The sequence below is a fragment of the Nicotiana tabacum genome, chromosome 20, assembly GCF_000715075.1.
Source record: "Nicotiana tabacum cultivar K326 chromosome 20, ASM71507v2, whole genome shotgun sequence".
Taxonomy (NCBI): Eukaryota; Viridiplantae; Streptophyta; class Magnoliopsida; order Solanales; family Solanaceae; genus Nicotiana; species Nicotiana tabacum.
In genome coordinates this window covers 146,343,185-146,358,557 of record NC_134099.1, presented here as the reverse complement: position 1 = coordinate 146,358,557, position 15,373 = coordinate 146,343,185, and the positions used below count along the sequence as shown (strand labels likewise).

General features: G+C 39.3%; 1 protein-coding gene across 4 annotated transcripts; it reads right to left on the bottom strand.

The window, feature by feature from the left end:
• Positions 1-269: 269 nt before the first annotated feature.
• On the bottom strand, positions 270-13,640 carry LOC107761112 (uncharacterized). 4 transcript variants are annotated; one of them, XR_012703656.1, is made up of 5 exons: positions 9,763-13,640; positions 6,310-6,568; positions 4,236-4,371; positions 2,947-4,037; positions 270-841 (listed from the first exon to the last, which is right to left on the bottom strand). XR_012703656.1 is itself a non-coding variant. In XM_075240592.1 (5 exons), the coding sequence occupies exons 3-5, from the start codon at positions 3,297-3,299 to the stop codon at positions 524-526; spliced, it is 585 nt and encodes a 194-aa protein (XP_075096693.1). In that variant the 5' UTR covers positions 3,300-4,037; positions 4,236-6,568; positions 9,763-13,640; the 3' UTR covers positions 270-523. The 4 variants fall into 4 exon arrangements, 3 of the variants coding, with proteins under 3 accessions (XP_075096693.1, XP_016434764.1, XP_075096694.1); XM_075240592.1 differs by having other exon boundaries at positions 2,947-3,090; positions 3,177-4,037; positions 4,236-6,568; XM_016579278.2 differs by having other exon boundaries at positions 2,947-3,090.
• Between the last annotated feature and the right edge of the window lie 1,733 nt (positions 13,641-15,373).

The following is a 15,373-nucleotide window of genomic DNA, read 5'->3' as shown; positions in this document are numbered from 1 at the left end:
CAGGGAAATCTTGCCAATAACGATCATTCAGCCACAAATGGCAAGGGGGCTATGGTTAATATCAACAGCATGCCACCTATACCAAATGCCTCAAAGCAATAGGGTAATCTGCTACCACCAAGATAATGTTTGACATGCCAAACAACAAGGAGAATGCACCAAAATGGTCTTTAAAACTAGGAGAGGAAGTTACGATACTATGTGCTAAAACACCAAAGGAGAACCTAATAATTTTCTAATGAAGAATAAAAAGTGAAAGATGTGCAGTGGAAGAATAATAGCATTATACGGTTCACATAATTACACGAGCATCTGGGCCAACCAGCCATTCTAAGGGTACAAAAGAAAATGCAGCACAAACAGATAATGCCTCTTCATTGAAGCATGAACCTACTACCATCAAAAATCATGAAATATAGTCTTTGTTTAGCAATAACCAATAAATAGATACTTCCATAACCTCGACAAGTTTACATGCACCACTGACGACAGTAGAGATCTGATATAGTATTTGTACAAAAACCTATTGGATGATCACCACAGCCTTCCTAGAGATAGCTTGCCCATGTAGTTCTGGTTGGATTGAGTTGCGTTTTCTTTCATCGAGTGAAAAATCGAACATTTTCTCCCATGTACCACTACCAGAATAACAACTAAAACATGGGGCGAGAACCATTCGTTCAAGTACCATTGCACTTCTCAGAATATAAACAGCAAATTCAATCTCTGCTTCGGATCTATGAAATCCACCGAATGTCACTTCTTTTAGCTTAGTGTGACATGTAGGAGATAAAGGAGGCCTTATGTCACTTCCTCTTTCTCCCCTTGTTGTCCTCGATTGCTGAGATCACAACGAGAATGAGATCAACGTATTGCTAATTGAATATAACTATGATTTATGTAGTTACGCAAGCTGCAATGTGAGCATTTGACTGAACCAAGACTACTTGCTAAAGCAGCACATTAATTGGACAATGAGGAATATACTAAGTAGTTCATTATGCTGTTGATCACAAAAATAGTTTCATGGAAATCAACTATAGTAAGTGTTTCATTCAGTTACGAGTCCAGTTAGACTTTTTCTAGCACACAGCAAGGCGTAACATCTGCTAGTTATAATGAACGAATGATAACATATAGTTCTCTAATGTATGCAAGACCTTGAAGATTTGTACTTTGCCAACTAAACTTATGTGGCACGTCGTTATCAAATATCAGCATTAACAAGGTTTTCAATGCAAAGTAGAAAAAAATTAATTCAAGATATTTTTTGTTGAGAAGATAAAGTGAGAAGATAAAGTAATTTTATAGATAAAGTAGCATAAAGGTGTGCTATTACAACTGTAAATATCTTCAGAAACAAAACAGACAAATATGCCCCTTCTAATCATGTAGGGTTTCTAACATCTGTTACACTTAGTCAACTATCCACACTCGAAAGTGAAGGAACCTTTTTCTGCAACTAATCATAAATGTTGGTAAACCATTTTTATTATTCTTCAGAGAAACTTTAACCTGCCGAGGCAATGAACGAACTGAGATCGTTCAAAGCAGTCCAATAAGAACAATTCTAGTATGCAATTCTCAATACAATGATAATTCCCGGCAAAAGTGTCTCAACATTGTTTCCTTGTTGTTCTGGTCAAGGGAAACATAAGTTGCAGTTTCTTCTTTGCTATGCTATTTTAATGATACATGAAGCCACATTCTGTAATGTCAAAAATATGTTCTTAAACTGTAGGTGCACAATAACATCATAATAGCAAATGGTGCCCATCCAAAATTAATTAGTTTGTATTTGAATCACTTTAGAGTTAAAAATCTTTCGGTAATCAATTCCTTTATAGTGTTAACAGATTTAAGGATATTTTGGTCCTTTTAACAGAATAAAGACCAGAATATTAGATCCAGAGGAGGAGCACTGATGCACCGGTGAAGAGGTGTGAGCGACTGGCTGTAGTGGGCACGCGGAGAGGTAGAGGGCGACCTAAGAAGTATTGGGGAGAGGTGATCAGACAGGACATGGCGCGACTTAGGATTACTGAGGACATGACCCTTGACAGGGAATTATGGAGGTCGAGCATTAAGGTTGTAGGTTAGGGAAAGTTGTGAATATTTCTACAGCACAATAGAGTGAGACTAGCCAATTAGGAGTTAGACTAAGAATGTCATTGGTCGTCTATTGATGTAGGGCTTTACCTGCTAGTTTTACTATACCAGCCATCTATTTCGTATTTCGTATTCTGTGTTTCATATCTCTTATATTGCTGTTATTTTATTATGCATTTTTATGGTACTAATATATCGGCTCCTGTTGCTTTTTGAGGTCTGCGTACATATTACCCTCCCCAGACCCCACCTGTGGGATTATACTGGGTCGTTGTTGTTGTTGTTGTTGTTTAACAGAATAAGCATTTATTTTATCAAACACATTAACAACTTATTTTCAGCTTCAACACTTCTATCCAAACACGTAACTGCTTAATTACAAAATTACCTCCAACACTTAAAAAGTGTTTTCCAGCACTTGATGCTTAAATGCTATTTAAATTTAGCTAACCCAGACGGGATCATAATCTCTCCGGCAGAAAATGAAGGATTTCTCTAATAGTAGACCAAATTATTATTTGGGGTAAACATTTTTATTAGTTCCCAGACTAGCTAGGTAGTGAAGGGTGTTTTGTCTCATGCGACAACCTAAGCACACCAATAGATGAGGGTTATTGGTAATAATACTACTTTTCCCAGTATAAATTGTTTTTGACAGAAAATGCATGGTTCCACATAAACACAAGGATAATTACCAGTAAATCATGCATGTGGGGGCAGGGGAGTGTGGACTTTAAAATTCAACAAATGCAGAAGTCAACATCATATAAGATCAAGCAAACAATATCCAGAATATCCAAAAAGGAAAAGAAAAAAGGATGAATATAGATAACTCACGACTAAATCCAAATGTCGAAGAAGAGGACAAGCGCCTAAGAGAGGGGGAATTTTGACTATGTCAAAGTCGTACGTGAACACAAGTACCAAGGTTAGCTCCCTAAGGTTTCTGAACATCTTTCTCTCGGTTGGGAAGTGTTTTATCTGAAATAAAGAATGCTTTAATTGATCAGGATCTTCAAAAAGACAAAGACCAAAGGAATTTGAGAAGACAAGACATCATCAGATACCTGAGAATAACCCACTTTGACTGTTAAAGATTTAACTTGAGCAGGTAAATCTCTTGCAAAATCACCAAATATGTATGGCATTGCATCGACTTCGTTAAAATTAATCATTACAATTTCCAACATGGGAACAAAAGAATAAAATCTTACTTTGCTAAAAAAAACACTCAAACCGACGAAGATTTTTAGCCCGAAGATCAATCTCTTCCAATCCGCCACAAGCTAAGAAAAAAACGGATGTCACTGTGCCAGAGATGCATAGCTTACAAGGAAGTTTGCTACATGCTAGCTCTAACTGGTTAAGATTCAAACAAGAGGAAAAACACTCTCAAGCTGTCCACTTGCTAACAGAACACCGTTCAAAGTAAGGGTCCTAAGGGAATTAAGACGGACTCCGGAACTTGGTTGGATAATGCAATGGTATAAATACAGGTGCTTCAATGAGGATGCCTGAGAGAGAAGCTCAAGAGAAAATTTAAACAATTTGTTGGGGTTGCGTATGGGATTGGAGTTGTAGATGGGGTGATCAGTGCCACAATCAAATGAAAGACGTAGTCTTTCAACACCTAATCTTGAAATAGAATGCATCCATTGGTCAAATTCCCTAAAAAACTTTTTACCACAGCAAAAGGTCATCTCAACATTAGCCACTTTACGACCCGAATAAAGCTGTAATAACTGTTCTTTCAAGGATTTTTGCTGATCGTAAGGGCAACAACTGTGATCCCAAGAGTCAATCCCAAACCTGCCAAGGGGTTCGAATTCTAATGTAGGCATAGAGTCTATTACTGTCAAATGTGCGAGAATGGAAATCAAAACATCATCTGGTAGTTGACCGAAGTAATCCTCCTTTGCACCATGAACCTAATTGCATTACAAGTTCCAGCAAGAATCTTTAAGGAGAAATTTTATAGAAGTCATGTTATTCCAGAAAAAGAACTAATAAACAAAATTCAAAGTTTTTTTTTCCTTTATGGAAATTTAAAGATTACTACGACTCTTTTTTAAAATCTTGCCAATTTGTTTCCACAAGACACCATCAAAATCAGATTTTGCACATACCTCTGCAAAACAAAGGGGCACCAAATACTTTTTGATTAATCGACGAACATTACTTCTCGGTCTTTTACCCAAAAACCCATAATAATTCATCCAAAGAGCAATTCCGCTAATGTAAGCAACGGCAAAATTATTCGTCCTAACAACAGGAAAAGGGAAAAAATTGCAGTAAAACACAAAAAGGAATGAACTTTCATTATTGCAAATTCAACTATCAACATGTTAAAGGAAGAGAATGTTTACCCGGAACATGTCTATCACCATCCACCATATCTGTAGAATTTTGTAACCAGCAAATGATATATATGTAAATCTGTACGTATAATGTACGTGTGTATATTATGTACCTCTGCTGCTAAAATATAAGCGAGAGAGAAAGCAGTCCAGCTTACTTGGGGCAGAAGACAAGGGTAAGGGAACTACCGAACTAATGATTTACTGCTGCTTGGCTTATATTGTACCTTGCGCATTATGCTGTTTGTTCCCTTTTTTCCTTTTGAAGAAAAGCTAGTACGGCTCTTTGTGTTTTGAATCCATCTTCCTGGTTTTTAATATAACTCGGTATATTCTAGTTTTACTGTTTTGGCCTTATGCATCTTAGGGTACGCTCAGTAAATAAAAGTAGTGTTGGTCTCTCTCTGCTCAAGTAGTTACTCAAGAAAAACAGCAAACAGTACCTTCAAAGGAAAGTTAGGCTTTTTCTGTAGAATTTTTGATAGATCACCTTTTGTTCAGTCTTTGCAAACTACAAAGTACATACTGAGGATAAACTGGTAAACCACTTCTCCATTGAATTAAATAGTAATGACAGCTTGATAAAATTCAGGCACGATACTTCCTCACCTTCCCAGTCAACGAAGAGAGCATTAGACACAAAGCCAAACACTAATCGATCAAGTAGTGTAACATGTGTTTTTCTCATTCTATTCAAATTAAAATTAAATCACTTTATCGACTTGAATGCCCAAAATGGAAAGTTAACACTTCATGTAATAAAGATGGTATGCTCAAGAATTTGGAAGCGTTAAACAAGCTTGTTGTCATGAAACAATTACTTGCAAGCAAAGAGCAGTTCCGCAAACCTGGAACTTACCTATATGACAGAAGGTAAAGATGTTTTCCTTTTCAGAAGGGGAAGATTAACATGAATGATTAAAGTAGAAACTTAGAGATGTTATCACGGCCATGGTTGTCCGTTCCTGAATGGAATGGACACTTCTAAAGTGGTTGTGTTCTTGTTGGATATTGACACAATCACTCGTTTGACCCTCATCAGACTTGTGTCAAACTCACCTCACTTATTAAGGTTCAAAGAAAATGTAGACAGGGTGAGCAGGAGTCAAAGTTGTGGTATTCCGGAGTCATGAAGGGCAAGAATGGAGTGGGTATCTTGGTTGATAGGGAACTTAGAGAGTCTGTGGTAGAGGTTAGGCGGGTGAATATAGATTAATTTCTATTAAGTTAGTGGTTGGAGAGTGCACCCTAAACATCGTTAGCGCTTATGCGCAAGCGGGCTTGGATGAGGAGGTTAATAGCCTGTTTGGCCAAGCTTCTCCAATCCTAGAAGCACTTTTTTTCAAAAAAGTGCTTTTTTTCAAAGTTGAAGTATTTGGCCAAGCTTTTGGAAGAAAAAAAGTGTGTTTTAGGATAAGCAGAAGCAGTTTTGGAGAAGCAGAAAAAAGTAGCTTCTCTCCAAAAGTACTTTCTTGAAAAGCACTTTTGAGAAAAATACACTTAGAAGCAGTTTTTAAAAGCTTGGCCAAACACTAATTGTTGCTCACAAGTACTTTTCAAATTAATTAGCCAAACACAAACTACTTCTCACCAAAAGTACTTTGGAGAAAAACAATTTTGAGAAAATGCACTTCTCAAAGTAAGTTGATTTTGCAACTTGACCAAACGGGCTAATATTAAGTTTCAAAGAAACATGATCCATATGTCATTGTTAATAGATAATGATGCATACATTTAAATATTCATGGTTATTGCCTCCCATTCTTTTTAGTTGGAATAATTCACATATATATAACTAATAAAATCATCCGTTTCCCCGAAATAAAAAGGAAGAGAGTCTTACCTCATGCAAGTTTGCGTTATTGTTGGCTTGGGCAATGCTTCTTTTCCTCAGTGGAGAGAAAATACGAAAATGATGTTCTCCGCTTTCCATCTGTCGTGTATTCTTGCTTATGTCTCTTTAATAACGAGATTGATGGGTTCCACTAACACTTGTTCAGATATTACTCCTTCCAAGGACGTTTTCTCGGGCTTTTTTCCCTAATCCCTTTCGGTTTGTGGATGATAAGTACTTCGTCTCAACTGTTGTTCTCTACATTCACCTGTATATTTTCGACTAGATTCAAGAATCAACCCAATACCATCAAGATACGCTAAGACTAAGCCAAAAAGGGTGACAACCTAGTGCAAGCTTTATTGAAAATGCCCATTTGATGAGAAATCTCTATAAAGCAAGAAGCAAGTTATTAAGCTGCACAAAGCTATTGGTTCTTATGCATATATGTTTTCTTGCTCGCTAGAGCTATATACATCACTATAGATCATCCAAGTTCTTGCTACATTGTGTCCTGCACTTTCGCAGTAAAGTGAGTGTGTTGGATAAGAACTTGTTTGCATCCATGAGGTAAAAGACAGACAGAGTACCTTAAAAGAATAAGATAAGATCTGGAAGTACTTGTATTGTTTTGAACCTAATACTTGGATAGAGAACCAAAAAAACTAGAGGTTTCGAGTGCGTAACTGACTCAGTCTTTCTCACTCTAAGAACAAAAACACTGACCGGAAATGTCAACATGCTTCTATTTCCAATTGCTTCCTCCACCCTCCAAATGAGAAATCACAAGCTCATTTCTGTTTCTAGATTGGTTAGAGGAAAAATGATAACTAGATATAAAACGAAAAATTCTTGAGATTGAAACTGATTCAACAAGCTACGCACATTGGAAGATCTTCAAGAATGATCAAGCTTCAAGATCTAGATAAAAGGATTTCCCCCAGGGCTTTGTCTAGTGGTAAGAGGGTAAAGAGCGATGTATGGGTTAGGCACACGTCAATACGTCATGGTTTTAGATCCTGCCACAAACAAAAGCCTAATATTCAAATGAAGAAGGGTAGAGGTGCGGGCCTATTATCCACCAAACTTTGAACAGTGCGCCATTGACCCTAGGAGATTTCTCGGTTATCAAAAAAAATTTGGGTTAAGAATTTGTTTGCCATAATTTGGTAGCTCATGAGCCTCACATTTTTCCATTAATACAAGCCTTTGATGGGATAAGTGAAATCTACATATGTCTGATATGTCAGGTAGGCATGTCGAGTTCATGCCAGATGCATACTTACCTCCAAGTCCATGCTACCTAGTTGAAACTGGAAGCAAAGTTTTGTCCGGAGAAAGGATTAGTGAACTTCTATGTAGAGTATCTAAAGTTTGTCAATTAACCCTCATTCATTTTCTTTTATTGCAGCTTGGATCCTAGTAGGTTATTCCAGTGGTTCTACAACTTCTTCTCGGAGATTTCTTTTTTCTTTTTGTTTTCCATCTAGCTAGCTATTGTGATTTGTGAGACTTGGTTTGCTTTTATCTGTTTTTTGTCAGTCTTGCGTGAGATAACAAAAGCTTCATTAAAGTATAACATCTTTGCAAAAGTTAAGCCTCTTTTCCTACTCTCAGGCAGGTACTTATTTTCTCACCCTATTCTAGTCAATCCCAAGCCGGATAAAAGAGGAGGGTGACAGCGGGTTGACGGCTAACAATAGTCATAACGAGTCCTCTGAAGCTATACTCCATCAAGGCAAATAGAGCCAAATGGCACAGGAGATACATAAAGCTGGTTCCGACCAATTCGGGATTGAGGCGTCAATGATGGATTTATTTTAAACCAAACTCACTTTAGTGACTAAGTAGCTTTACTAAAGATGTATAATTTTGTCTATGGCTGATCCTATTGGTTATCAGCTCAGCTTATCTGTTGGCTCATTTGTTGTATCTCATGAAGAACAAAGGGTATTCAATGCTTCTTTTGTTTCTCATAGGAAATGGTAAATTCAATACTAAAGTAAGTTCGAAATTAGTAGGATCAAACTTTATCTGTATCCAATGTTAGTCTAGCTTCGTTCAGTACAAGATTGCTGCATTTATGTATAATTTTTCTCAATGAGAAAATTTAATTTGGATCACCTGGAACCGTTTTGCCAAAAATAAGATTTAAACATATATTTTCACTTTTTCTTCACTAGATCTAATATTAGTAACACAAGGATTTAGCAAAACATATAGCATTGGGATGGAAATCTAAACTTCTTCTACATATCCAGGTATATTTTTTTAGTAGTTACAGCATAGCCCCTCGAAAACTGGAGCATAAGATATTGTAGACCGTCATTGGGTAATCTTAGATAATCCATATAGCACATCCACATGATCTTAATGCACATGGAAGAAACATCTTTTATTTGGATAATGACGGTATACGGCCCGGCTTGCACAACCTCAATTATTCAACCAGTTACCTGCTACCTCCTCCCAGCACAAGTACCGAGTAACTTTGCCCACCAAGATTTAGGCAAATGGAAAGAAATCACCTAGGTTTTTTTCCTCTGCTAGGATTTGAACCCTGGTTTCTACGATTTTCACCAACATCATTACCGCTAGGCCATACCCTTGGGTAAAACATCTATGGCAGAAACTTCTAATAACCAGAATACTTTCTTAGGATCATTACTGGGTTAAAATAGTTGCAGATCATTTTTTTATATTATATAAGCTGCCAAATGTTATGTGTTGTAATAGCTTCACTGATCAATGGAGACTTTATGTCATATTATTCTGACGTTAAGTAGGATAAAGCATCTTTTCTCATACAATTTTCCCATATCTCTAAGCTGCAATCGACAAAGTTATTGGCGAAGTTGACTTCTTTTCACTTCCTTCCTATCATTTAGCTCATGCATAACCGCAATATTGTTAAGAATTTCACATTGTATCTTAACAATAAAATATTTAGCAGCCACTGGGATATGTTAACCACTAATTTAGACCTTAAAGTCCAGAAATAGAACAAATGGAATTCTAGATTTCATTTGTTATATAAGGAAAAAAAAAGAAATGTAGAATCAAATTTCTTCTAAATACCCAATTAACATTTTTTTTAGTTACACTATAGCTCCTTGAAGACAGGTTAATAAGATATTATGGGCCATGATAAGTCTTCCAAGAATCTATATGAGCAGGGACTTCTCACGGAAATATCCTAACTCGGAAAATGCACTGAGTTGATGATTAACAAGCAAGAATAGTGGTCTAACAAGTCCAGATTCCGCACAGTTTAGCAATATTCAATCAAAGTAGAAGGTCAACTGTATCTGGACAAGTACAGAGTGATAATGAGAGAAAGACGCTACATTTAAAGACAAGGCCCTGGACAAAGTAAGAAGCCCTTGGAACTAAATTTGTTTGCTCAATACTAAGAGATATATAACTAGAGAAAGAGGAAAAGAGAGAAACTTTTGTTCTGACCTCTTCTTTTTCCAGATAGATAAGTGTTTTTCCTTGTCCAGCAACAACGTCACCAGTTTTCCAGCAAGAATAGCTGATTCCATCTCCATTACCCTGTGCAAAAGAAAAAATTTCCATCTTCCAACTGCAATTCCATTGTCAGAACGAATTATTTTTTCATTTCTCTTTCTGTCCCCCTCAGCCTCTCCCTAATGCTACTTTTATTTTTTCTTTCTAGAGGATTAGGTGAATCCTCCAACTCAGGATAAGATTTGAGCTTGTTATTTACACCAGTTCAGTATTAAGATACTCTGATTACATGCATCGTGCTGAAAAGAGGAATAACGAGGCATCGTTAAAAATAAATATACTGAAGCCATAAGATAATGTAACACTGACGGTACAGTCAGGTATCACTACAATGTAACTGCTAATTAAGACTATCACACTTTTGGTCACTGCTCAAATCCAGAGCACCAAACACAATCAGCCAAGAATGCTAAGTAAATCAGTCTACTAGACCTTATAAGAAAAACAAAAAACAACAACATACCCAGTAAAATCCGACTAGTGGGGTCTGGGGAGAGTAGAGTGTACGCAGACCTTACCCCTACCCCGAAAAGGGCAGAGAGGTTGTTTCCAGGAGACTCTCGGCTCAACAGGAGAGGCAATAATATCAGAAAAGAAACAAGAGAAAAGACATGTAACAACAAAAGATACCAGAAAGAAAATAACCACAACAAATAAGTGAAAGGACAATACCACAAAACTATGCAAAACAACAATGTGAATACAACAAAGACCGCTAACAAACCTAAACGAAACTCTATCAGACTACCCGGTACAAAGAGGGAAGAACTCTCGACTACCCCCTAGCCTACCACCCTAATGCTCGACCTCCACATGTTCCTATCAAGAGCCATGTCCTCGGAAATCTGAAGTCGCGTCATGTCCTGCCTGATCACCTCGCCCCAATACTTCTTAAGCCGCCCTCTACCTCTTCTCGTACCTGCCAAAGTCAACCGCTCACACCTCCTAACCGGTGCATCTAGGCTTCTCCTCCGCACGTGTCCGAACCATCTAACCCACGCTTCCCGCATCTTGTCGTCCACGGGAGCCACGCCCACCCTCTCCCAAATATCTTCATTCCGAATCTTATCCAGCCTAGTGTGCCCACACATCCATTTCAACATCCTCATTTCTGTTACTTTCATCTTCTGGATATGTGAATTCTTAACTGGCCAACACTCAGCTCCATACAACATGACCGGTCTAACCACCACTTTATAGAACTTACCTTTGAGTTTCAGTGGCACATTCTTGTCACACAGGACTCCAGACGCTAACCTCCATTTCATCTACCCCACTCCAATACGGTGCGTAACATCCCCGTCGATCTCCCCATCTCCCTGGATAATTGACCCCAAGTACTTAAAACTTTCACTCTTGAGGATGACCTGTGAGTCAAGCCTGACTTCCACATCTGCTTCCCCCGTCACGTCACTGAACTTACATTCCACATATTCTGTCTTAGTCCTACTCAACTTGAAACCTTTAGACTCTAGAGCCTGGCTCCATACCTCCAGTCTCTCATTAATGTCGCCTCGCGTCTCATCAATCAGAACTATATCATCATCGAACAACATACACCATGACACTTCTCCTTGGATATGGTGTGACAGTGCGTCCATCGCCAGAGCAAATAAGAACAGGCTGAGCGCAGATCCTTGGTGTAATCCCATAACCACCGGAAAAGGCTCTGAGTCACCTCCCACAGTCCTAACCCGAGTCATAGCTCCATCATACATATCCTTTATCGCCCTAATGTAAGCCACCAGCCCACCTTTCACCTCCAGACACCTCCAAAGGACGTCCCTAGGGACCTTGTCATATGCCTTCTCTAGGTCAATAAACACCGTATGCAAATCCCTCTTCCTATCCCTGTATAGTTCCACCAACCTCCGATGAGGTGGATAGCTTCCGTAGTAGAACGACCCGGCATGAACCCGAACTGGTTTTCCGATATAGACACCGCCCTCCTTATCCTCCCTTCCACCACCCTCTCCCAGACTTTCATGGTATGACTTAGTAACTTGATACCCCTATAGTTGTTACAATTCTGGATATCCACTTTGTTTTTGTACACCGGAACCATTGTACTCCACTACCACTCATCAGGCATCCTCTTTGTCCTGAAGATAACATTAAACAACCAGTCAGCCACTCCAAGCCTGCCCTACCCGTATATCTCCAAAACTCTACTGGAATCTCGTCAAGTCCGGTCGCTTTGCCCCGACTCATCTTACCCATCGTACCCACGACCTCCTCAACCTTAATGCGCATACACTACCTAAAGTCTCGGTGACTCGGAGTGCCCCAATTGCCCTAACACGATGTTTTCATCCCCCTCTTCATACAAAAGTTTATGAAAGTACGACTGTCATCTTTGCCTAATCTGGGCCTCTTCCATCAATACTCGACCGTCCTCGTCTTTGATGCACCTCACTTGATCTAGATCGCGAGCCTTCTTCTCTCTCGCTTTGGCCAATCGAAATAACTTCTTATCCCCACCTTTGCCCCCAAGTTCCTCATAAAGCCGACCAAAAGCAGCAGTCTTAGCCTCTGTGACCGCTACTTTCTCCTCATTCCTAGCCTCCTTATATCTTTCTCTGTTCGCTCTCCTCTGATCCTCGTCAGTGCTCTCTACTAACTTAATGTACGCCGCTTTCTTGGCTTCCACTTTACCTTGGACCACGTCATTCCACCACCAGTCGCCTCGGTGCCCGCCATAATAACCTTTCGAAACTCCCAACACCTCTCTTGCTGCCTCCCTTATACAGTCCACCGTCGTCGTCCACATAGCGCTAGCGTCCCCACCACTCTTCCAGGATCCCATATTTGTCAGCCGCCCCTCCAACTCTTGCGCATTATCCTTAGACAAAGCTCCCCACCTGATCCTCGACGGACCCCGTACAAACCTCTTCTTCCTCTTCATCAAAATACCGACGTCCATCACTAAGAGCCTATGTTGAGTTGCGAGGTTCTCACTCGTGATCACCTTGCAATCCTCACACAACCCCCTATCACACCTCCTGAGGAGGAGATAGTCAATTTGAGTCTTAGCCACCATACTCCGGAAAGTAACCAAATGTTCCTTCCTCTTCGGAAACATAGAGTTCACAATCACCAACTCAAAAGCTCTAGCAAAATCCAACAGTAAGGTACCACCCTCGTTCCTATCACCAAAGCCGAAGCCACCATGCACCTCACCATAGCCACCAGCAGACGACCAAATATGACCATTGAAATCCCCTCCTATGAATAGCTTCTCCGTCGGCTGAATACCCCGCACCACCTCATCCAACGCCTCCCAGAAGCGCCTTTTTACCTCCTCGTCCAAGAAAAACAAAAAGTTTCCAAATTTGATTTTTGGTGCAAGAAAATAAACTTATCCGAACCTCGAGGCAAGCGATAAATAAGGAATCTGGAAAATCTAACACCTCAGAGTGACTTAATCAGCGACTATGTTTTAACACCATTCTCTCATTTAGTAGTGAGCTGGACTTCCATAAAACTGAAGTATGCAGCAAGGCTATTACTTAATAGTCAGACCTTATAGACAAATAAATCAATAATATAATTAGTGATAATAATTCTAACCACAAAATCATCAATCACAAGAAGTTGGATGCTTTACAGTACTAGTATGTAGCTTCTTCGGACCTATTTGATTATTTTATATACTACACACCAAAGATGTGTTTCCCACATGCAAAGCACTATTTTTATTTATAACAAGAACGAACAACTATCTTAACAAATGAAATATTTGTAAGTCGGTGTTTCCAATCAAGAAAAAGAACACCAATAGGTTTGTTATCAAAAGTCAAGCAGTAAGTTAGGTGAATAAGAGAGATGTCCCACGTCTCAATACAACATTGAGCATCATGAGTTACGAGTAATAAGCTGCATAAATGGAGTTACTCGGCTAAACAATACCAATATATAGGAAAAAGAAAAAATTGGACCACAAACCATACGAGTTTTGATTTAAAAGTAAGACTGTGAGCTGATTAAGCTACTGCTGAAAAGGTTCTGTTTTACATGTAGTTAATATACATGAACTCTTGCATCATTCAATTTCACCTTTCTACTGAAGTACTAGGCTACAGTTATTCCTCCAAAACTGTTAAAAATTTACTCATTGACTATAAATTACAAGAGAATGTAGAAAATAAGAGAATTGTGCTAATTATACAACAGGGCAACCAACAAGGGATTCTTTTCTTCAAGTCCCTCTCAGTGGTTGCAAATAAATGGGGGTTTTTCTGGCCAAAGTTAAGCCCTGTAACAGGTGAGATAAATAGTCCTCAGCTCTGGTCCCTATCATCTTCAAAGAGACAAGTTAAACTTCAACAGTTATAGACTAGTTCAAAGGGCCGGCCACAAGAGAACTAGCACAGAGGCTACAAAGAAAGACCCTAGCATGGCCGGTGCCCTCTGATCCAGTAGGGACCAATACGAGCTCAATTGGAAGACAACAAAATCCATATATGCCTTTATTCCTCAGATACGCGAGCACATACTTTCTCCAGAAGCAATGGCCAATCCTTGCCAAGTTGCTGCCGGTTTAGCTCCATGGCAGCCCTAAAATCTTGCAATGATACCAGGCTGTCGGGAGCCTGTTCTTGCATGAATTCTGAAAATTTATCGCTACTCACCTGAAAATGATGGCCTAGTCTGAGACCATTAACAGGCTTCATATAGGTTTGCTGCTTCTCTTTGCTGACCTTAGTAGGTTCATGCCCAGACCTTACTCCCAAAAGTTGAACACAAGACCCGATTAAACCTTTTAAGTAAGAATCTAAACCATTGTTCACCAAATTGGCACAATCGACAGCCACCCCTTCAATTCCCTGTTCTGCAGCAATCTGCTCCATGCGTTCCCTCAATGTTAAGGTGTCCAACAAAGCACCAAAATTAGAAGAGCTAAAACATTTATTACTGGTTGCCAAAGGCAATTCTCTATGTGATCCACCTACACTAACAGGGTAAAATGGAACTCCAAGCGGCGCTTGTAGTTCACTCCTAGCATGCATCTCTTTCCCATCACCACTAACATGGTCTTTGTTATGTACAGAAACTGGACCTTCAAGTGGTCTCTTTGTTAAAGAAAGTTTGGAAGTTTCTAGATTCGCTGCTTCCCTTTCGTCGTCTGATCGCTGGATGAGTCCTGGATTGTGCTGTACAGACCTCAGGCCATCAGGGGGATTCAAGTCACCATTTTCCTTAGTAACATCAAAATCACTCGATTCTTCTGCTGTTGATTGTTGAAAAGTGAAACTAGTTTTCTCATTTGGTCCAAGTGCACTATGGCCATCCCCAGCACTACGATCACGGAAGCCCGTTCTGGTCTTTCGAGGAGATAATGGCAAAATGTCCCCATTTGACAAACCTGGTTGACTTGAAGAATGTCTTAACAAAACACACGACCCATTTTGCTCATAAGCATCATTTGAAGCCTCATTATTGCCAAGCGCTGCACCAGGCTTCAAAAACTCATCCTCATGACTTGACGGTGGAACTTTTGCACTACAAGCATTTTTCAAAATAGAACAGATAAACTGATTGT

What these genes read in the sequence shown, in the direction of transcription:
- LOC107761112 (XM_016579278.2), bottom strand. An exon ending in TGCCCCTTTGTTTTGCAGAG is followed by an intron (nt 3,091 to 4,235) that starts GTATGTGCAAAA and finishes TCTTTATTTCAG; the next exon opens with ATAAAACACTTCCCAACCGA. An exon ending in TTCGACATTTGGATTTAGTC is followed by an intron (nt 842 to 2,946) that starts GTGAGTTATCTA and finishes TTGTGATCTCAG; the next exon opens with CAATCGAGGACAACAAGGGG.